Source organism: Urtica dioica, chromosome 7 (assembly GCF_054948205.1).
Source record: "Urtica dioica subsp. dioica isolate 48M chromosome 7, U.dioica_male_clone48M_v1_H2, whole genome shotgun sequence".
NCBI lineage: Eukaryota > Viridiplantae > Streptophyta > Magnoliopsida > Rosales > Urticaceae > Urtica > Urtica dioica.
The window spans coordinates 47,299,913-47,323,166 of record NC_142762.1 but is presented as its reverse complement, the minus strand read 5'-3'; the positions used below and the strand labels follow the sequence as shown (position 1 = coordinate 47,323,166).

The 23,254-nt window shown below is 32.0% G+C and overlaps 2 protein-coding genes across 2 annotated transcripts; both read left to right on the top strand.

The window, feature by feature from the left end:
- The first annotated feature begins 9,813 nt into the window (after positions 1-9,813).
- Positions 9,814-12,889, top strand: LOC149392342 (putative jasmonic acid carboxyl methyltransferase 2). Its single transcript, XM_089618555.1, has 4 exons — positions 9,814-10,028; positions 10,295-10,711; positions 11,740-12,012; positions 12,294-12,889. The coding sequence occupies exons 1-4, from the start codon at positions 9,954-9,956 to the stop codon at positions 12,672-12,674; spliced, it is 1,146 nt and encodes a 381-aa protein (XP_089474681.1). The 5' UTR covers positions 9,814-9,953; the 3' UTR covers positions 12,675-12,889.
- A 6,152-nt stretch (positions 12,890-19,041) lies between these two features.
- Positions 19,042-22,887, top strand: CYP722A1 (cytochrome P450, family 722, subfamily A, polypeptide 1). The gene is made up of 10 exons (XM_089620179.1): positions 19,042-19,348; positions 19,430-19,751; positions 20,578-20,730; positions 20,878-21,058; positions 21,166-21,245; positions 21,572-21,658; positions 21,786-21,864; positions 21,927-22,036; positions 22,148-22,269; positions 22,631-22,887. Exons 1-10 carry the CDS (start codon positions 19,113-19,115, stop codon positions 22,737-22,739), a joined length of 1,479 nt encoding a protein of 492 aa, XP_089476305.1. The 5' UTR covers positions 19,042-19,112; the 3' UTR covers positions 22,740-22,887.
- Positions 22,888-23,254: the final 367 nt, after the last annotated feature.

The following is a 23,254-nucleotide window of genomic DNA, read 5'->3' as shown; positions in this document are numbered from 1 at the left end:
CATAAATTTATCACGTATTTATGAAATTTATATATAATCTATTAATTCTTTTAAATAGTATGTTAATTTTATAAAAGAAACTAAATACATAACTATCTAATCTTAGATATACTAATTCAAGTCATATATTTTAAATTTTTAAAGTAAGATTTTGATTTTGATGAATTATAAATGTGTTAGTTAAGTTTGTAAACATGTTTGGAGTTATTTAAGTGTTAAACTTCATAAAAAGCATAGTATACAATAAAATTCTAAGCTCAAAGATAATTTGTGCCGAATAAAACAAATATAATTCAAAAAAATAATAATTGATTGAAAATTTAGATGTCACCGAAAAATTAGGTATCAGTCGCGACAACATAGTCGACATATCTGTGCTTTTTTTAAGAGAAATTTGCTGCGAGTGGTGATTAAACCCATCATTTCTAATTTGGAGGTAGCGTAGAATTATCGATTATTAGACTATTCTATAGGTATCACACACATGTCACATGTCTGTACTTTTTACATATTTAATTTGAAAGTGTTATTACAAAGTTAAAGTATTCGAGAGTAAAAAAAACAAAACAAAAAAAATTGCACTAGGCCTCTCTTGACTCTTGAGAAAATTCTAAAGTCAATAAAGTCAAACTATAACTTCTAGCATGTTCTATTTGACAGTCAACGTATCCGGATTCACAATCACAACATAATGAAGAAATGTTAGCCGCATGGTAATTTGACTCAATAATTTAAGGTAAATTCAGCCTCTGTCAAATAATTCATAATTAAACTTCACAAGGGATAATTCGAAAAAAAAAAAAAAAAAAAAAAAAAAAACAAACAAACAAACTTCATAAAGGTGTTACTTCAACTACATAAATTTTCACCATCCGCCTTTGGTCACTACTCTTCGTTTCTAGAAAATAAAAAACAGGTTATGCATATATATATATATATATATATATATATATATATATATATATATATATATATATATATATATATATATATATCATGGATTAAAATGTCGCCGAAAATCGAGAAAAGTCGCCGGGAAAGTCGTTGCCGGAGTGACAAACAATAGGGAGAAAGCTCGTTTCGTCGTTTGTTGTCGTTGGATTTTCGGCGAAAACGACAAGCCGTTTCCATGGATTTTCGGCCGTTATGGCTCTTTTTTTTAGGATAGTTTGTTTGTAATCTTCAGCTAATGAGTAATTGCTTATTCTCTAAGCAATTCTTGTTTGGTCTGAATATAGACGTTATGGCTTTTTTTTTATCTGTTGTTTTACTTTTATATCCCTCACTTATTGTTTAATTTGAGGATAGTTTATGTCTTTTGTACTTTGACTTGGTTTATATCATCCAAGTCTTCTTCTTCCCCAATTCAATGAAACAGTATTTTGGTTTTTCAATTTATCGTTTCTCTCTCTCTCCGATCATAGATTCGATCGTAATAATAGATTCGATCGTAATAGTTCTCGACGAGGCGCTCAAGGTAATATTAGCGGCCACTATCATAAAGTAAAGTAAAATTAAATTATTTGGGTTCTTACCAATTATTTGAATTATTGCATGCGCCCACTAAATTTGCTAACTATTTATAGGTCTTCTAATGAAGTGGTAGTGCGACTTGTGCCCCAATTGTTGCTAGCCTTTGTTGTATTTTATATATAACAATATTTAGTCAAAAGTAAAATTATTTTGGTGTATTACTGCTTATGCTTTTGTGTATTTCTCCAATAATATATCGTTATATTGTTATAGATAATGATTTTTTTATTTTTATAAAAACAAATATAGGTATTTTATTAGTTTCAATATTTGTATTAGTTAATATTTAAACTAATTAATTGACATTGATTATTTTAGTTATTATACTTGTATATATCAGGACATAAACAATAGCAAAAATCATTAAAAAAAATGATTTTATTATAATATTTTAAATATATTGAGATTATGATTGTAAACTTGTAATTAATTATACTGTAGTTGTATACACTCCAAGATCTAACGGGAAATTACACAAATACCTTGTTTAAAGATGGTGGTTCACTGGATACTTCAAATTTTAACATTCCACAGATTCTTTTATTTTCGGATGATTTTTTTTATATATATTTTAATGAAATTGCAAAAAATTTGAATGGAAATATAAACAGTAAAAAAATAAGTATATTAAAATTGTAAACAACAATGGAAAAATATTAAATTTTGTAATTTTCAGAATAAAACCAAGTATTGACAGAAAAGGAATAAGAAGTGACGTATTCTCAACAAGCATTTTCAAAATGAGCTGGATAGCGTAATTTCTATTGATTTAATCTCTTCAAATTACTGTTGACGGACCAGCCCAACTTAAAAGCCCAGATTTCACTTTGCATATCTGTTTACTATTCTAGTTATTTACGAGGATGGTGGCCCGCGCGTAGCTGCGGGTTATCGCAGATGAAAATGCATTCGAGTTTTTTTTTATTTCATAGCTTTATAAGTAATATTTTAGTAATAAAATTTAACTCACAATATTAAGGAGCGAGATTTGCATTAGTTAGCCCTTAAATGTATAGTAGGTTGTAATTATGTGATAAAAAATCCTTCATTTATAATTAAGCAGACAATATGTTATTCTCAAAAAATATATATTAATTATCCATTTAACTTTGTTTAACCTCAAATATCGTATTTAGAATATTAAAAAAAATATATATTGTATTTAGAACAAATATTTAAAGATTACTCTTTGAGTGCATAAATTATAATTAAATTACTATAATAATACTGAAATACGATAATGATACGGTAAATACTTAAAAAGTTCTATCCATAATGGACATGCAACATATACAAAAGATATGGTGCACCTACCTCAACACTAACACATATATTGTCTTTTATTTTCATACAATTTGAACATATTTATAAATAACATGTAAAAAAAACGTACAAAGCACGCACATATATGTAATTGACTAATTGTAGTATTAAGAGGAAGATGCTGAGTAATATTGTTGTTGGTCGCAATAGCTACCTGAAGGCTTCTCAGAGATCTTATATTTCTTCTCCTTACCCATTATCCTGCGACTATATGCTCATCCAAAAATAAAGAAAGATGAGATGATAAAAATAACAAATAAAAAATGAAAAATTAGTTGAATTAAGCCACTTGAAACGTTGAAATTGTAATCTATCCAACGTTTCGTCCAAATTTTCACTCTAGCAAAAAATGATGACGTGTCTTAATTATGCAAGATGTTAATTACTATAATATCCTCTACTAGAATTTGGCTTAAAAAACTTGTAGCCCACGTTTGATCATTCAAAATTTTCAAAGTTAATATACGTGTATATATTTCGAATTTAAAAAAAAAATCTATATTTGGCAAAGTTGGTTATTGAGCGTTTATTGATTTAATGAACATTATACCCGTGTAAGCAAATACAGTGTAAATGTTTGTAAATTTTTGTTAATCTCCGCTGCTTTTTTAATTTCTGTTAATTATGGTAAATTTACATATGTGCAGGTAGAGTCGATTTCTTTTCTTTCCTTTAATACGCATTTAATACGGTATTTTTGTTTTTCAAATTTATTTTCTAATTTTGAACGGGTCATGAGTAATTACGTGTATTCAATATCCTGTTTGACTTATTCAATCAATAAATATTTCCTTTCCCTTTTAATTACATCACCGAATCTCTTATTATGAATTAAAAAATATGAAATTAAATTGTTGTATACAATATAAATACGTGTATATATTTCGAATTTAAAAAAAATCTATATTTGGTAAAGTTGGTTATTGAGCGTTTATTTCTTTAATGAACAGTATAGCCGTGTAAGCAAATACAGTGTAAATGTTTGTAAATTTTTGTTAATCTCCACTGATTTGTTAATTTCTGTTAATTATGGTAAATTTTTTGTGCATTTATTGCATTACTAGATTCACACGCATAATATCAAATAAACCAATTTCTTTTCTTTTTTCCAAATTTATTTTCAAATTTTGAACGGTTCATGACTAATCCCGTGTATTCATTGACGTGTTTGACTTTGACTTATTCAATAAATAAATATTAGCTTTCTCTTTTAATTACATCACCGAATCTCCTATTAAATTAGCTAAATATCCAATTAAATTGTGAAAAAATCTTAAATTAATTAGCTGTATACAATTCAAACCGGTCAAACGTGGGCTAGTGCTTTGATCAAGTAAGTATAAGAAAAAAAGGTAAATTAGGTATTTTATATCCGTAAATTTCAGTAAATGGCTAGATTGCAATTTCAGTCAAACGTTGGCCAGATTACAAAAACCATGTTTCAAAATGGCTACGTTGCTAGTTTACCCATAAAAAATTAGAAGATAAAGATTATGTTATTTTTATTTAAATTCTACACATATATAGACGCGTCTTTAAAGATGGCCGGTGTCCTGAGGTTTTTAAACTTTAGAATACACGATTTATATAGAAAATGAGGGTCATGTAGAATAAGTTATTATCTCGTGCAATTCGAGTACATGTACAGGTGAATGTGGAGAATAGTTCAACATGTACTATATATGTATAGTTTTGTACCCGTCCGAACTGAACTTTGTACATATAAAAAAATATCAGTTTATCTAGTTAGTCACATAGATCACTAATGTTCAGGGCATCCGTTCAACTTTAAAGACCATACCTATAATTATACATGCACAATATATATATATATATATATATATATATATATATGTTTTTTTCTTCTTTTTCTTATGAGGGAACATACCACCCCAAAATATTTTCTTCTTACTTCTGTTTTTTTAATTTAATATGATTTCAATTTGTTTCTTTGCTGGATAAACACCATAATATGTTAATATTAGTCATGGTGATCCTGTGATGCTGCACTCCAAAATAGTTATGGTGAACAAAATTTTAAGTGTATATTGGCTTAGAATTAAGTTAACCATAATAATATTACATTGCCAAGTATTTATTTCTTATATAAATACGTAGTTGAAAATCTGTGTAAACCTAAATTTGCATGATGGCCATTACTCAAAATCTAATGCTCCAAAATATTATTTGTCTAAAACATGTATAAATGAAGCATTGGTAATTTGTAAAGGACAAAAACAAATTAGAAACCCATCGATTTTTTTACAGCATCAAGTGGCAGATTAATAGTTGTGTTTTTTAAAGTGGATAACAATTAACAACAGAAATACATAGACTAAATTATTCGTGTTATTATATTATTATTATATATAACAGGTTTGTTAGAGATAATTATTAACAACTTTCGTCCTTGGGAAAGTCGATGCCCAAATTGTGGGGAAACAAATGTTGATCGACATGAAAAAAAAAAAAAGTAGACGAAGAAGTTTACATTGTTTGATTATAAATTGTTTATAGTATTAATAATATTATACACAGAAAATGGTTTGATCGTTATCTTTAAAGAAAACAAAAAACAAAAAAAAAAAAACTAATCTATCGGATAAGATCAAACATTGAGGAAGAAGTTTGAACAAATATAAATTAAGGAAAGATATAGAGCTAAAACTTTATTCAATTTTATTCAATTCATTTGATTGGTTACTACTTGCTACAGTGATAATGTATCAAGCTTTATTTGTCTAAAACATGTATAAATGAAGCATTGGTAATTTGTAAAGGACAAAAAAAAAATTAGAAACCCATCGATTTTTTTACAGCATCAAGTGGCAGATTAATAGTTGTGTTTTTTAAAGTGGATAACAATTAACAACAGAAATACATAGACTAAATTATTCGTGTTATTATATTATTATTATATATAACAGGTTTGTTAGAGATAATTATTAACAACTTTCGTCCTTGGGAAAGTCGATGTCCAAATTGTGGGGAAACAAATGTTGATCGACATGAAAAAAAAACAAAATAGACGAAGAAGTTTACATTGTTTGATTATAAATTGTTTATAGTATTATACACAGAAAATGGTTTGATCGTTATCTTTAAAGAAAACAAAAAACAAAAAAAAAAACTAATCTATCGGATAAGATCAAACATTGAGGAAGAAGTTTGAACAAATATAAATTAAGGAAAGATATAGAGCTAAAACTTTATTCAATTTATTTGATTGGTTACTACTTGCTACAGTGATAATTTACCAAGCTTTAGTATATATAGAATGGGTCTCTGTTTGCAACTGTACAAATTAAGTTCTACTTTCAAAACGCTGGAAAGAAAGCAAATTGAAGACGTTTGTAGAATTCTAGCTAATAAACTCAAACTCACGAAAAGCGTTGACTAATTAATTTTTTTTTAGTTTTAGTTAGTTGGCTAATTTGTTAATTATTTATTTTATTTATAGCGATTGTTCAAAAAGTATGACTATTGAGAGTATTTTTTTTTCTCCGTCAATGCCTTTCTCCACTTTTTACTTTTAACAATATCTGCCATGAAAACCTGTATTTAATGACAAATATGTCATGAGAAAATTGTATTTAATAATAATTATAGTCATTCAAGTACAGTAAAGGCTTATTAATGGAGAATGTGAATATATATTTTACATAGTGATATTTTGGATATCTCTTATCCATATGATATTGTAACTTGTGGTAAAGGATATTTATTTTTAATAAATATATCAAATTCTTATACTACGTGATTATCTTTTATCAATATATTTGATGTTTGATTATTTAACTTATCGATTAAGTGAATTAGCACAAAAAAGAAACTAGCAATTGAACTATTACACTTTGGAGGGAAAATGAGTAGCTAGGACGACATCAGATTTTCTTAAAAGCATATCCGATTTGTGCTAGAAGAAATTTCATTTTTGCAATTATTATTATTCTCATCACTGTTGCTTGAGAAAGAAAGGGCACAGTACATTTGAAGAAATTTATTCACTCCTTTTTTCTTCTTTGTGCCGATATATATTCATATACTAGCAAACCTACACCCTAAGAATAAAACCAAAATATGAACACAAACAACACACGGAATTGCATTTGAACTCCAAACTTATTCTTACCGCAGTACTACAAAAATAGCTTTAAAAGTGACGTAATTTTTTAGAAGCAACATTTATTTATTAGAAATGACTAGTCGTTTTTCATACTATTCCACGAAAATACAAACAAATATTTAGCGATATAAGGCACAAAAACATAAGCATTTAGAAGCAACATTTATTTATTAGAGGTGACTAGTCGCTTTCATACCATTCCACGAAAATACAAACAAATATTTAGCGATATAAGCCACAAAAACATAAGCATTTTCATTTTACCCAACGTTTTATAAATTTGTCGTAAATAGCCATAAACGTTTCGTAAATAGTAAAACATATGACGTAACCAACATTTTTTACACATATTTACTAGAAATTTACTCTGCATAAATAGATTTAAATGGCTATTTACAAAAAATCAACGAAATGTTGACTATTTAGAAATTTTTAACGTTTCATACGGCTAAATAGCCACTGGACCAAAATACACACATTATGTCTTTTAAAAAGTCATATTTTTAAGATTAAAAGCGACATTTGTCGCTTCTATAATTTTTCCGCCATTTAGAAGCGCAGCGACATGTCGCTTCTAATCTCTCAAATTTTAATTTCCTTTTTTCTCCTCAAAATTTTCAGGTGTAAACACAAAACGACGTCGCTTCTAAACCACTGAAATTTTTGGCTCGTTGTTTTCTCCGTCATCTTTTTTTAATTTTTTTACAAAACGACACTGTTTGTCTGCAGAAATGGCGACAATCCGCTTCTAAAGTTGCTTCTAAATATTACCCGCGTAACGGCGGAAAAACATTAGAAATGACAATCCGCTTCAAATGTCTATAAATGCTACCGCCATTTCGTGAGAGCCATTTTCGACGCTAAAATTTTTGGACTTAGAAGCGACCTTAGAGGCGACATATCGCTTCTAAAACTGTCGCTTTTAATTTTTAGAAGCGAATTTAGAAGCGACTGACATTTAGAAGCGGACTTTTTAGAGCGACTTTGTCATTTATAAAAGTCATTTAGAAGCAAATTTTTTGCTTTAAGAAGTGACTTTTGTCGCTTTTAAAGACCTTTTTTTTGTAGTAGAGTCATTACAAGAATAATTTATTTGAAAAATTGAATTAATAATTCATATTATCTATAATGTCCAAACTACCCTTTCCAAGCCAAATTGATTTTCAACCCCTCCTCAAAAGCCGTCCGTTCACCGTGGCCGCGAAGGGTGCCAATCTTTGGCGCCACACAACTATACTAAAACCAGTATGCTATGGAGAAAAAAATTCCACAAATTGATAGATTAAGATGGATTTAAAAAAATATTAAATTATTTTGTGATTTTTAATAATTTTTTACTTTTTTTAAAAAACGGACATCTAATAATAATTAAATCCATTAAAATTCATAAAAAGAGAGGAAAAAAGTATATAAAATATCATTAAAAAAGAATAAAAAAAAAAATGCTTTCATTTTGACATATTTTTTGTCCGATTCAATGGATTTTAGGAAGCATATTTGTGTTTATAAGCTTTTTTTATATATATTTTTGGACGCTGTTGGTTGATATCTGACATTTTCAATAAACATTTATGAACATCAATAAATTCTATTGTGATCTTCAATATTTTTCAAAATACATTATGAAAACATGAGAAAAAGAACGAAAATATTTTTTTTTATACGAATTTAATCTTAAATTTTACTACTACAAAAATATCTTTTAGAAGAGACGTCATTTTTAAAAGCGACTTGTCTCTTATTAAGGTATTTTATTATTTGAAAATGAGCTTTAAATTTAACTATTGGACAATTTAAAGGGAAATAGTGACAAACTAAGATAGATGAAAGTGATCAGGTGATAAAGAAAATAATATGATGTATTGAAGGCAAATAGTATTTTAGGCAACAATAAATGAGAAATTTAGTTTTAATACAATTATGTCGATTATTGAGTATATTTTTAAGTTTTGTATGTTAATAAGTTTATTTTATGAAATCTCCCATCCTATATGGGTACAAAAAGGGATCATTTGGTAATTCTACACACTTTATATATTAGTTAAATTTTGAACAAAACTCGACTGAATCCTAATGGAATTATGGAATAGTAGTTTCTTTCAAGTGTGTTATTTTACAGCAACAATTTATTATTTCTCGTTATAATTCTGCGAAATAATTAATTAAGAACCCTTATCTGACGTACATATCAATGAGTAATTTTAATTTCAATAATGATCGTCAGCACACTGTCACTTCTGCAGGGGTTTCGTTCTCCATTCAAAACTTAAGGAAGAATCGTTTGAAATACAGATATCGAGTTTCACGTGAAAGCTTAACCGTTTCAGTAATACCCTTCAAGTGATGAAAAATTACCGATTTCAGTAGAATACGTCTCTGCATGAAGGACTCAGATAGCTTTGGGACTATTGAGTGTGTATGACAACGAGTGGTTGATATAGAGCTAGCTCTTGACTGTTTATCGTACCATAATTATGTTTTTATGTGGACCAACTCTTGTTACAACTGATATCTCGTCCTCGTAAATTTTATCTTCATACTTCGTACACTATTGCAAACATAGTAATATTCTATCTCTGAAACTTCAGTAGCTTTCTTTAGTTCATTTACATGTCTCCGCGTGTGGACCCAAATTAAGACGACGTGATAATATAAATATTAAATACGTTTATATTAATTTGTTAACATTCCTGATCATGTATTAGAAGTTTTAACGTGCGATGCCAGTCAAAAAAACGTTGAGCCACTATTGAAATTATTCTAGACGCATGCAGGTGGGGCCTAGTAAGCTTTTATTTTTATTATTTCATTTTGTTGGTTCGTTTATCATAATGGGACTTGAGGTGTCTATTTATAGCTTAACAGACACTGATTGCCTAATTCACTCAAATTTTAAGTCCAAGATTTCATTCAAATTAAAAACCTAAAACAGTGTTTGTGGTTATTGAGAAATAAGAGAGAGAGAGAGATCATGGAAGTGGCAAAAGTGCTTCACATGAACAAAGGAGCTGGTGAAACTAGCTATGCTAAAAACTCAACTGTTCAGGTAGCTTTATATATATAAATATTATTAAATTATATTTAAGACATATTCACATGACTTGATCGAACAATCAAAAGGAGCAAAAATAAAATCTAAAGAAAGATATACACTTTAATATGTGTATGTATGTAACAAATCCATACTGAGAATATACTATTATCATTTATCGAGTTCTGATTTGAAAGCGCTATCGGAACTAGTTCACATATTAATTTCAGATTGACTACATATAAAATGAATTAATTACTTGTCGTTACGCGTATACGCAGAGAAAAATAATCTCAATAGGAAAGCCAGCGATCGAGGAAGCCATACAGAGAATTCTGAGCAGAAAAGTCCCGGAGAGCATCGGAATAGCCGATTTGGGATGCTCTTCTGGCCCAAACACTCTGTCGGTGATATCGGACGTAATCGAGGCCGTGCACGCCAAATGCGAGAGCCTCGGCGGCGGAGATTCGCCGGAGTTCAGGCTGTTCTTGAACGACCTGTTCAACAACGACTTCAATCACATCTTCGCTTCGCTGCCGGAGTTTCACGGCCGGATCAGAGAAGAGTACAAGGCTAGGTCGTCCCTACTCGGGCCGTGCTTCATCTCCGGCGTTCCCGGCTCTTTCTACGGAAGGTTGTTTCCGAGGAAGAGCCTTCACTTTGTTCACTCCTCTTCCAGTCTCCACTGGCTTTCTCGGGTAACGTCTATACTGTTTATTTCCGTTGATTTTTGTTGGCTTGTTGTTTGTGGTACCGTATGGCGCAAGAAATGACTTAACAGAAAGTCCAAAGTTGCATGTCAGTTTGAGAATAAGATTCTTTAAACACTCTTTGAAGCATTTTTCAGATATAATTAAGTAATATTTACGGTTTGACATTACTAAATAGGCAACGTTTTGTAAATCTCAGGTAAATAGTCACTTTCATATATTTACAGATGTAAATCTTAGATAATTAGACATTTTCATTGATTAGACCACATTATCTTTATGGTTATTTATGTAAAATTTACGAAACAATAGTTATATAGCACCAAATGTTTTAATTAGTTATTTTCTTAATTTTTTGAATAATTAACGTATATATATATAACTAATTTCGAACTAATAATTAAAAATATTTAAGCTTTGACCAAAACGAATGTCAGCTTGATAGTTGCCCGTGATTAAAATCTAATCACAATCACAAATTGTAGATAAATTATTTGTGGTTGTCCAATGTGATTTGATGTTGGTTGTCATATTATTATAAGAAAGTCTCTAGTAAAACTGTTGGTTGTCATATCATTACTACAAAGTCTCAACTAACATCACGTGGCATATGAATATAAATGCTGTAATTAATCAGGACCTCATCGGAAGATAGACTCAACGTACAGGATTCATTATTTTCGTCGAACTATTTAGGATAAACATTATAAGAAACATAATGAATTTTTTTAAATATCATGTAGGGCTTGTTTGTTGTAACGTAGAAAATATAGGATATGAAAATCTAAAAAAAATATGGTTCTGTGTTCTTAATTAAGGGAGTGAAGTAGTGAAGCAAAAACAATACAAACTCGGAATAAAAAAAATTATAAAAATAATAACTAAAAAAATTTCAATCAGTAATTTTTTTTTTGGGATTTCAAAACATAGCGTTTTGATTTGAGGTTGATAATATATATATATATATATATATATATATATATATATATATATATATATATATATATACGGAACAGGTTCCAGTGGGACTAGAGAGCAATGCTGAAACAGCGTTGAACAAAGGGAAGATAAACGTTTCGAAGAGCAGCCCGAAGAGTGTTTGGGAGGCATATCGGAATCAGTTCGGAGAGGACTTTGGGTTATTTCTCCGGTCAAGATCCGACGAGATTGTGGGCGGTGGACGCATGGTTTTGTCGTTTATGGGAAGGACAAGCTCCGACCCCACCACTCACCCCAGCTCCTACCAATGGGAGCTCCTTGCTCTTGCCTTGATGTCCATGGTCTCTCAGGTACGTTCATGATCTCTCTCATCATTGCCAATTTTACCCTTAATTCCAAGATTTTTTTTTCTTTTTCTTTAAACAAAATACTAAATGTATATATATATATATATTTTTTTTGAAATGATTTATATTAATTAATTTGTTCAAACAACTTAACACAAAAAAATTATTTAATCAATTTATTTTAATGCAAATAGTTTGAAAAATTGTGATTCGAGGGGTAATTTCTTAAAATACATTTATTAAATATGCGTAAAATTCTAATTTTATGATTTGATTTGCGTTAGGGTCTAATAGAGGAGGAAAATGTGGACAAGTTCAACGTGCCTTTTTACGAGCCAAGTGCGGAAGAAGTGAGTTGGGAGGTCGAGAGAGACGGGTCGTTCCTAGTTGAAAAATTGGAAGCTTTTGAAGTGGATTGGGACGGCGGTGATCACAATTCTTACGCAACGCATGCAACGATGTCTGAGGATTTTTACAAAGCTCGAGGGCGTAGAGTGGCCACCACCGTTCGGGCTGTGGTCGAGTCCGTGTTAGGGTCTCATTTTGGGGAAGACATTTTGGACGAACTCTTTGCAAGATACCAAGATTTGGTCACCGATTACATGTCAAAGTCCTCAGCCAAGTACATCATTTTGATCGTTTCCCTCGTCAAAAAGGACGATTAATTCATCACTACTATATATAATATATATTTACGTATAAGTGTGTGGGCGAAGGCACTACTAAGTGCCGTGCTTTTTTAGTTCTTTTTTTTTTTATTTCCCGTTGACTCAAATCCGTCTTCTCATTTGGAGGCTGAAAATGCTTATCAGCTCAGCTAGCTTCCCTTATCAAATATTGTCTAAAGTTGGGTTTTCTGTTTATTAGTTTTTCCTTCTTCTTCCAATAGAATAAGCTTGCTTATATATATATATATATATATATATATATATATATATATATATATATATATATATATATATATATATATATATTGTGTGTTTTTATCACGAATTAAAATAAAAGTTAAATGTCCTTTAACAGATAACCTTGTAAGAAAAAGGGAGATTTGGTTAGTTCAGTAACTTGTAACTCGTCATTAAAATTCCCTATAAATCACCGTTACTTTGGTAGCATTTTCTGTTGTTCTTAAAACCATTAATTTTCAATCAAATATGTCACGTATATATGACATTTATATATATGAAAACTGATTCGTATTTCTTATTGAATATAAATTGCGTACATGTACATATATATATACAACCAAGCTTCAAGTTTGTTACGCAAACTGTGCTGAAATATTGGAGAAATATAAGCAGTAAAATAGATAAAGATAAATATGTATAACAAATACTGTTAACCAACTCCTAATACTAAGCTATCTGATCTTCACGCCTATTCTTCTGGAGTTGATCTTCTTGAGCGTTTACTACGTCAATACCCCCCGTCAAGTTGGAGCGGGATTGGAGATATCAAGTACGCCCAACTTGGGAAGAAATCGTTGAAACGCGTCGGCTCCAAGTGGTTTTGTAAAAATATCGGCTAGTTGATCAAATGAACGTAAATAACATGGTGATATAAGACCAGTTCCAATTTTTTCACGAACAAAATGGCAATCTATTTCAATATGCTTAGTTCGTTCATGAAAAACTGGGTTTTCAGCGATGTGAATCGCCGCTTGATTATCGCAATGGACAGAAATTGGACGAGTATGTGAAAAACCAAGGTCCTTGAGAAGAGAATGTAACCATTGAAGCTCGGCAGTGAGTGCTGCTATAGCACGATATTCTGCCTCAGTAGAAGATCGAGAAACGGTGGGTTGTTTCTTAGTTTTCCACGAAATTGGACTGGATCCCAACATTGTAAAATAGCCCGTTGTAGAGCGCCTAGTAACTGGACAACGTGCCCAATCTGAGTCAGAGAATCCACTTAACGAAATGGAGCTTGAGGCGGAAAGGAGTAAACCTTTTCCAACTGAACCTTTTAAGTAACGAAGAACACGATTAGCAGCGTCAAGATGAGTGGAATGTGGGTTTTGCATGAATTGGCTAAGAGTATTGACAGCATACTGAATATCCGGTCTTGTTACAGTGAGATATAGAAGACGTCCGACGAGACGTCGATAGATTGACGGGTCGTTAAGTGGCTCACCATCAGTTGGCAACAAATTGAGTTGTTGCTCCATAGGGAATGGTGATGGACGAGAACCTAACATGCCTGAATCACGTAAAATATCAAGAGTATATTTACGTTGACATAGAAATATTCCTTTCTTGGAACGAGAAACTTCAATACCCAGAAAGTAACGAAGTGGGCCAAGATTTTTGAGTGAAAATGATTGCGAAAGAAAAATCTTGATATCAGATATAGCGTCTTCATTATTACCGGTGATGATAATATCGTCGACGTAAACAAGAATAAAAATAGAGATATTGGCGGTGATAAAAGTGAATAGGCTATAATCTGAAATGGATTGGTGGAATCCTCGCTGAATGAGTGTAGATGAGAACTTGGAGAACCATTGACGTGATGCTTGTTTGAGACCGTAAATAGACTTATGAAGTTTACAGACTAGATTATCCCCCTTTTTGGAGAACCCAGGAGGTAGTTTCATATAAACTTCTTCATCAAGGTCACCTTGAAGGAACGCATTATTAACATCCAGTTGATGTAGAGACCAATTACGTATCGATGCGATAGATAAAAAGAGGCGGACAGTGACGAGTTTAGCAACTGGTGCAAAGGTGTCGTGATAATCGATTCCTTCGACTTGAGTGTATCCTTTAGCAACTAAACGCGCTTTATGCCGTTCAATAGAACCATCGGGATTATACTTGATTTTGTAAACCCATTTACATCCAATGGCAACTTTATCATTGGGAAGTGAACATATGGACCAAGTGTGATTTGATTCTAGAGCGTTTATTTCTTTTGCCATGGCGTCACGCCAATGAGTATATTTCATGGCTTGAGTAAATGAACTTGGTTCATCATTTTCAATGATATTGCTTAAAAAAGCACGATGCATAGGACTAACTTTAGCTAAAGAAAAATATGTAGCTAAAGGAAATGCAGTTGACGAAGATATATTATTGCAGACGTAGTCCTTGAGATAGAGCGGAGCTCTACGAGAACGTGGTGCTAGCTCTGGGAGAGGATTTGATAGTTGAGCGGGTGCGGATTGAGATGAATTGTCCATTGTGCTTAATGGGGGTGTTTCCGAGGTAGTATTATCATCCGATCTACAAGGTGATGAGAGCGGGTCAGAGTTATCCGCATCTAGGGCTGTGATTGTGATCGGTGAAGAGGAATGATATACATCTTTATATGGAAATATGTTTTCGTGAAAAATAACATCCCTTGATACATAAATTTTTCGGGATATGGGGTCATATATGCGATATCCTTTTTGACCATAGGGATAACCAACGAAAATTCCCGCCCTAGCACGTTCGTCAAATTTATGTTGAATTTTCATATTTTTTGCAAAGCATAAACACCCAAAAATTCTTTAAATTCAATAATGGAGGGTCTTTTCCAAATAAAACGTGATGAGGTGATTTGAAATCAAGAATCGGAGATGGGAGTTTATTTATAATGTATGTTGCAGTAAGAATGCACTCACCCCAAAAGGAAAGAGGTAAGTTTGCTTGAAATCGCAAAGCTCGAGCGACGTCAAGTAAATGACGATGTTTACGCTCAACAACCCCGTTTTGTTGTGGCGTTGCAACACAACTTCGCTGATGTGTGATGCCATTGTCATGAAACCAAGTTTGAAGTTGCTTGGAGAGAAATTCGGTTCCGTTATCTGAACGAATAATTTGCAATTGTGGAAGAAAAATATGACCATTTCCCGAATTAATGTGTGTAATTTTGGTGTTAAATTGGCGATGGATTTGATTAAAAAATTGAGTTAACATATGAAATGTGTCAGATTTATTTTTCATCAAATAAATCCATGTAGAACGTGAATAATCGTCAACAATGGTTAGGAAGAATCGCGAACCATTATGCGAAGGTACCGAAAAAGGTCCCCATATGTCAACATGTATTAGAGAGAAACAATGAGATGAATGAGATACACTACGAGTAAAAGGTAGCCGAGATTGTTTTGCACGAGGACAAATATCACAAGAGAAGTCTTTATTTGCATTAATATGAAGAAAATTCTTGAGAATAAAATTCAAACGTGGTTCAGATGGATGACCAAGGCGAGAGTGCCATAAGTCATATTTATTACAACTTTTGAAAGAAAGTGCGGAATTAGAAATAACAGAATTGGAAATAACAGAATTGGAAACGACTTCATCTTGTAGAAAAAAGAGTCCATGTTGTTCTCTACCCCGACCAATCCTCGTCTTCAAGGTACGGTCCTGAAAAATGCATTGGGACGAAGAGAAAATTACATCACAATTAGCTGATTTTGTCAATTGCGAGATTGATAATAAATTAAATTTAAAGGATGGGATATAAAAAACATTGGTGAGAATCAATGATTTTGAACAATGGACAGTTCCAATGTGTGTTACAAGAGCCTTTGTTCCATCTGGTAATTGGACAAAAAGATTTTTATCTACCGATGAATAATGATTAAAAAAGGAAAGTGATGAACATATATGATTCGATGCACCAGAATCAATTATCCAACTAGATGATATACAAGTAAATGCAGTACCTGCTAAGTTTGCAGATGGCATATCAGAGTCTTCTTTGCTGAGGAGTGCAAGAAGCTTGGAATATTGCTCGGATGTCAGCGAACTTGCAGCGAGAGCCGGTGATGACTCAGACTTCGTGACTTGCTTATCGGGGAAGCCATGAATTTGATAGCATTTTGCACGTGTGTGACCATGCTTGTTACAATGATCACAATACGGTCGAGGACGTTTGCCGGTGAAGCGAGTGGATGGTGATGACCACTGCTGTTTGGACGTGTGAAAAGCTGCCGAGTCGGCGGTCGGAACAGATTTCAGGTTCAGCTCTTGCTGCATCTCCTCCTGACGAATTAAATTATAAATTCGCTGAACCGAAGGAAACGGCTCCATGAGGAGAACTTGGCTGCGAATGGCGGAGAAACTATCATGCAACCCTTGTAGAAATTCCATTGCACGATCTTGATTTTGTTGATCAGCGATGAGTTTTGCGTTGCCGCAGATGCAAGGTGGGAATGGAGTAATGGATGTGAGCTCATCCCATAGTGACTTCAACTGAGTGAAGTAGAGAGAAACAGAGAGACCCGCTTGTTTGAGGGTTGAGATCGCTTGCTTAAGTTGATAGATTTTCGGAGCATTAGATTGAGAAAATCGATCGTACAAATCAGACCAAATTTGAGCTGCCGATTCAGCATACAGAATACTTGGACGAATCTCGGGTGAGACGGAATTAAGAATCCAACTGCTCACAAGATCGTTGCAGCGTTCCCATGATTGAATTTCAGACTCCAGTTCTGGTTTTGGAAGAGAACCATTCACAAAACCGAGTTTATTTTTAGCTCGGAGAGCCATAGTGATAGCCCTATTCCACGAACCATAATTATCACCCGTTAGGAGAGGCGTAACGAGGATGGTAGAGGGACTATCCGAATGATGAATAGCGTATGGAAGATGAACAGCGGAGGTCGGCGGAATAACCGACATCGGATCAGCGGAAGTGTTTTCAAAAGACATGGAGAGAAAAAAAAATACGAATGAGCAAATAAGAATATTAATGCTCTGATACCATATGAAAACTGATTCGTATTTCTTATTGAATATAAATTGCGTACATGTACATATATATATACAACCAAGCTTCAAGTTTGTTACGCAAACTGTGCTGAAATATTGGAGAAATATAAGCAGTAAAATAGATAAAGATAAATATGTATAACAAATACTGTTAACCAACTCCTAATACTAAGCTATCTGATCTTCACGCCTATTCTTCTGGAGTTGATCTTCTTGAGCGTTTACTACGTCAATATAATTTAATTATCGATTTAAATATCTGTTAATTTTATAAAAGAAATTAAATACATAACTATCAAATCTTAGAAATACTAATTAAAGTCATATATTAAATTGTTAAAGTAAGATTTTTATTTTGATGAATTATAAATGTGTTAGTTAAGTTTGTAAACATGTTTTGAGTTATTTAAGTGTTAAACTTAATAAAAAGCATAGTTTACAATAAAATTCTAAGCTCAAAGAAAATTTGTGCCGCATAAAACAAAATATGATTTAAAAAAATAATAATTGATTGGAAATTTAGATGTCACTGAAAAATTAGGTATCAGTCAAGACAAAATAGTCGACATATTTGTACTTTAAAAAAAAAAAAAAACAACTTTGAAATTATCAACTAGACTAGTTACACATTTAATTTGAAAGTGTTGCATTAAAAAAAATGAAAGTGTTATTGCAAAGCTAAAAGTATTCGAGAGTAAAAAAAACTAAAAAAAATTACACTAGACCTCTCTTGACTCTTGAGAAAATTCTACTCAAGTCAATAAAGTCAAACTACAACTTCTAGAAGGTTCTATCTGACAGTAATGTATCCGGATTCATAATCACAACATAATGAAGAAATGAAAGCTATATGGTAATTTGACTCAACAATTTAAGGTAAATTCACCCTCTGTCAAATGCATAAAATAATTCATTTTTTTTTTTTACACAATAAAATAATTCATTATTAAACTTCATAAGGACTACTTTAATTACGTCATAATTTTTCACCATAATCTGCCTTTGACCACTACTCTTCGTTTCTAGAAAATAAAAAACAGGTTAAGCCAAAATAAATTTAAAAAAAAAAAAGAAAAAAAAAACAGGTAACCGAAACTCTGACCAATTAAATGCGGCAACTTTTACTAAAAATCAATTTCCAAAATCAAATACATTTTTTTTTTCTTTTACTCATATACAGGGAAAGATTAGAGAGCACAACACAAACCTTATCGATCGTTTCAAAAACCCCATCATTAAAACCTCCATTAGATATTCCTATTAAAGTGCCACAGCACTACTACCATTTCCCAAACCACTATCACATATTACATATACAAAAAAAAAAAAAAAAAAAAAAAAAAAGACACACACACACACACACTTGCTTTCTTCCGAGAGAACCAAAAAAAAAAAAAAATGGATTCATCAACACTCTACCAGAATTCATACACAGTACTCATACCTTTTGCCACTTTGTTGTTTGTCGTGTTATATCAAATCTTCGTCAAGAAACTTATAAACAAACAATCTGAATCTAGAAGAATCCCTCCAGGATCTACAGGCTTACCATTGATCGGCGAAACCCTAAAATTCATGTCCGCCATCAAAAGCGAGAATGGGTTCTACGACTTCGTCCGAGTCCGTCGAGCCCGGTACGTAATCTAATAATTTATTTTATTTTATTTTATTTATTCTTCAGACTGGTTATTTTGCATGCATGGTTCCATATACAGGTATGGAAATTGCTTCAAGACGAACATATTTGGAGGGACACAAGTGTTCGTGTCGAGTACGAGCTCTGCGAAGGCGATCATGAACAACGAGTCTGGGAAATTCACGAAGCGATACATAAAATCTGTGGCCGAGCTCGTGGGAAGCAAAAGCATTTTGTGCGCTCCGGTTCAGCACCACAAGCTCATCCGAGGCCGTCTCAGCAACCTCGTTTCGTCCACCAATCTGTCTCTCTTCGTCAAACAGTTTGACCAGCTCGTCGTCAACGCCCTTGCCACGTGGGAACACAGGCCATCCGTGGTTGTTCTCGACGAGGCGCTCAAGGTAATATTAGCGGCCACTAAAGTCGTATAATGAAATTATTTGGGTTCTTACCAATTTTTTGAATTATTGCATGCGTCCACTAAATTCGCTAACCATTTATAGGTCTTCTAATGAAGTGGTAGTGCGACTTGTGCCCCAAATTGTTGCTAGCTTTTTGTTGTATTTTATATATAACAATATTTAGTCAAAAGTGAAATTATTTTGGTGCATTAATGCTTTTGTGTATTTCTCCAATAATTATATCGTTATATACTTATATTGCTATAGATAATAATATTTTTTTTATAAAAACAAATAGGTATTTTATTAGTTTCAATATTTGTATTAGTTAATATTTACACTAATTGATTATTTTAGTTATTATACTTATATATATCAGGTCATAAACAAAAGCAAAAATCATAAAAAAAAAATGTTTTTATTATAATATTTTAAATATATTGAGATTATGATTGTAAACTTGTAATTATACTGTAGTTGTATACACTCCAAGATCTGAAATATTAATGAAATTGCAAAAAATTTGAATGGAAATATAAACAGTAAAAAAAATAAGTATATTACAATTGTAAACAACAATGGAAAACTATTAAATTTGAGGATTTTTCAGGATAAAACCAGGTATTGACAGAAAAGGAATAAGAAGTGAGGTATTCTCAAAAAGCATTTTCAAAATGAGCTGGATAGGGTAATTTCCATTGATTTAACTCTTCAAATTACTGTTGACGGACCAGCCCCACTTAAAAGCCCAGATTTCACTTTGCATATTGTGTGTGATGAGAGTGAATAAAAAAAATGTGAAATGGCATGGTTTTGTGGAACACAGATAGCTACCGCAGCGTTGTGCAAAATGCTAATGAGCTTGGACGAAAATGGTCCCAAGACTGAGTTATTGATGAACGAAGTCGCTTTTCTCTGTAAAGCCTTGATTTCATTCCCAATCAAACTTCCCGGTACCAGGTTCTACAAGGGCCTTCAGGTAAATATTAATATATACACACACGCTAACAAAATGTGGTTAGATTTTGATTAAATTGCAAATTCAACGTTTCAATTGATCTAATCCGTGTGATATTTCCTTATATAAATAACTAATAATTAAATAATGCTTTGTTATCGATTTTAGGCAAGAAAAAGAATAATGGCGTTAATAGACAACGAGATTCGTGACCGAAGAAGCGGCCCGGCTGGTCAGCACGACGATCTCCTTGAACGATTGTTGGATACTGATCAGTCAATTCACGATTCCTCATTTGCACTTGATGATCAAGAAATCAAAGACAACATACTTACGGTTATCATTGCAGGTCATAATAATAATAATAAAAATACATTATCTATATGATAAAATTTAAGTTTTATTTATTTAATTGATATTTCCTTATGATATTAATAACAATGTACAAAATTGCAGGTCAAGATACAACGGCTACCTCAATAGCATGGATGGTCAAATACTTGGATGAGAACCCAGATGTTCTTGACAAGCTAAGGGTATATATTATATATGCATATATGTTTTCCTAGAGAAAAATAAACTTTGTTATCTTAAACTGCATTTTTTTGTTTACATTTAGAATCGTCCGTGGTTCGATTTAGAATTGTCCGTAGTTCGATGTAGAATCGGACCTTAAGACTGCACGTAGGTTAGTATGTGATGAAGTCTTCTATTTCGTCATCCTTGCCTCACCGGAAAATGTTTTCTGGCTACTTGTCACTTCGTCAATAGTCGGCTTTCGTGTTCTCTTCAACCTTTTAGTTTATTTTGGTTCAGCTAATCATTGAATATGTTGATTTAATTTTTTCACTGATGTGAACAGATTGAGCATCTTGAAATAGCGAAAAGAAAGGCAGCAAATGAATCTCTGACGTTGGAGGATCTAAACGACATGTCGTTTGCCTCTAAGGTGACAAGAAAAAATCATCTAAACATGATGTGATATGTTTTATATTTGACATGTCATTGCATTTAAAAAAAAAAAAAAAAAAATCTTCTGAATAATTTACAAATTTAGCTATTTCATTTGCTCACAGGTGGTAAAAGAATCTCTGAGAAAAGCATCTGTAGTGGCATGGTTCCCTAGGCTAGTTCTAGACGACTGTGAGGTTGAGGGTGAGTTTTGTAGATTTATTACATATCTTATATTACATATATAATTTCTATAAATTTCCCAGGATATGCTATCAAAAAAGGTTGGAGCGTTAATATTGATGCTAAACAAGTCCACAATGATCCAATGGTCTACAATGACCCATATGCCTTCAATCCTTCAAGATTTGATCAGGTAAAATAGTATTCACATACATTATAATTATGTAAGCTGACAAATTCATTAAATGTAACATTTCTCGCTTAAATTGAACTAAATTATTTTGGTTTGGGTATAATAATCAAGGATGAATCGAAAGTACCATATAGCTTTTTAGCTTTTGGAATGGGAGCGAGGACGTGCCTTGGAATAAACATGGCAAAATCTATGATGCTTGTTTTTCTCCACCGACTCATCACCACCTACAGGTTAACATTTTCGACATATTATTATATTCTTATTCATATATTTTTTTAGTTTATGAAAAAATAAGCGTTTGGGAAGCAGAACTTGACTAGCTAACTAATCTATATATCTAAAATTTTGGGCAGATAATTAATTACTCGTGTCTGCTGTTCCATTGGAATATATGCTCAATAAATGAACAACGGAATTAATACCATCGTTGATTAATTTATTTATTTATTATTCTCACGTTTGTTCATTTGTGAAAACTACAAAGTTTCCATTTCTATCTCTCTAATTTTTTTAAAAAAATATGAGTTTGTGCCCCACTTCAAATTAAAATGACAAATATACCCCTACGAATGTCCCTTTATTTATGTTCAGGTGGAAAGTGACGAACACAGACACAAGCGTTGAGAAGATGGCAATGTTCACTAGGCTTAGAAGTGGATGCCCTATGACTGTCAAACGTATCACAACTGAAGATGATTGAATATTAGAAAAACCCTTTATATGTGTAATGTATTTGGATTTCAAAACTCTCGGCTATCAAGCTTCTGATATGTTATTTACCTATGTGTTTGAATAATAATGAATGTTTAATTCACGTGATATATCTAATATATGCTCTTTTTTTTTTACTTCTTTTTGAGAGATTAATATATGCTCTTCACTGCAGTTTATTTCTCGTGCGCTTCATGATACAATGATTATATCTACGAATAAATTGAAGCAATTTTTTTCTATTAAAAAAACACATCTACGATCACTTTTTGACAATTTTGTCACAAATATTAATTTTTTTTTTTGAAATTTCAGGGAGTTTTCATTAAAATTGGATAACAAAACCCATCAATACAGAAGAATAACACCTTAGTACATGAAACACCTCAAACCTAAGTTGAAGTGAAACTAACACTAAGTTCTGATGATCGTACGATTTGTGCATACTTCCGACAAGAGGAAGATCGACGATCACAATATGAATCGAGCGCACCTAAAGCTCTT

Coding starts and splice junctions, on each gene's coding strand:
- CYP722A1 (XM_089620179.1), top strand. CDS start 19,113: ATGGATTCATCAACACTCTACCAGAATTCATACACAGTACTCATACCT. Junction 20,731..20,877: donor GGTTCTACAAGGGCCTTCAG/GTAAATATTAAT, acceptor TATCGATTTTAG/GCAAGAAAAAGAATAATGGC. Junction 21,865..21,926: donor AGACGACTGTGAGGTTGAGG/GTGAGTTTTGTA, acceptor TAAATTTCCCAG/GATATGCTATCAAAAAAGGT.
- LOC149392342 (XM_089618555.1), top strand. CDS start 9,954: ATGGAAGTGGCAAAAGTGCTTCACATGAACAAAGGAGCTGGTGAAACT. Junction 10,029..10,294: donor CTAAAAACTCAACTGTTCAG/GTAGCTTTATAT, acceptor GCGTATACGCAG/AGAAAAATAATCTCAATAGG. Junction 12,013..12,293: donor TGATGTCCATGGTCTCTCAG/GTACGTTCATGA, acceptor GATTTGCGTTAG/GGTCTAATAGAGGAGGAAAA.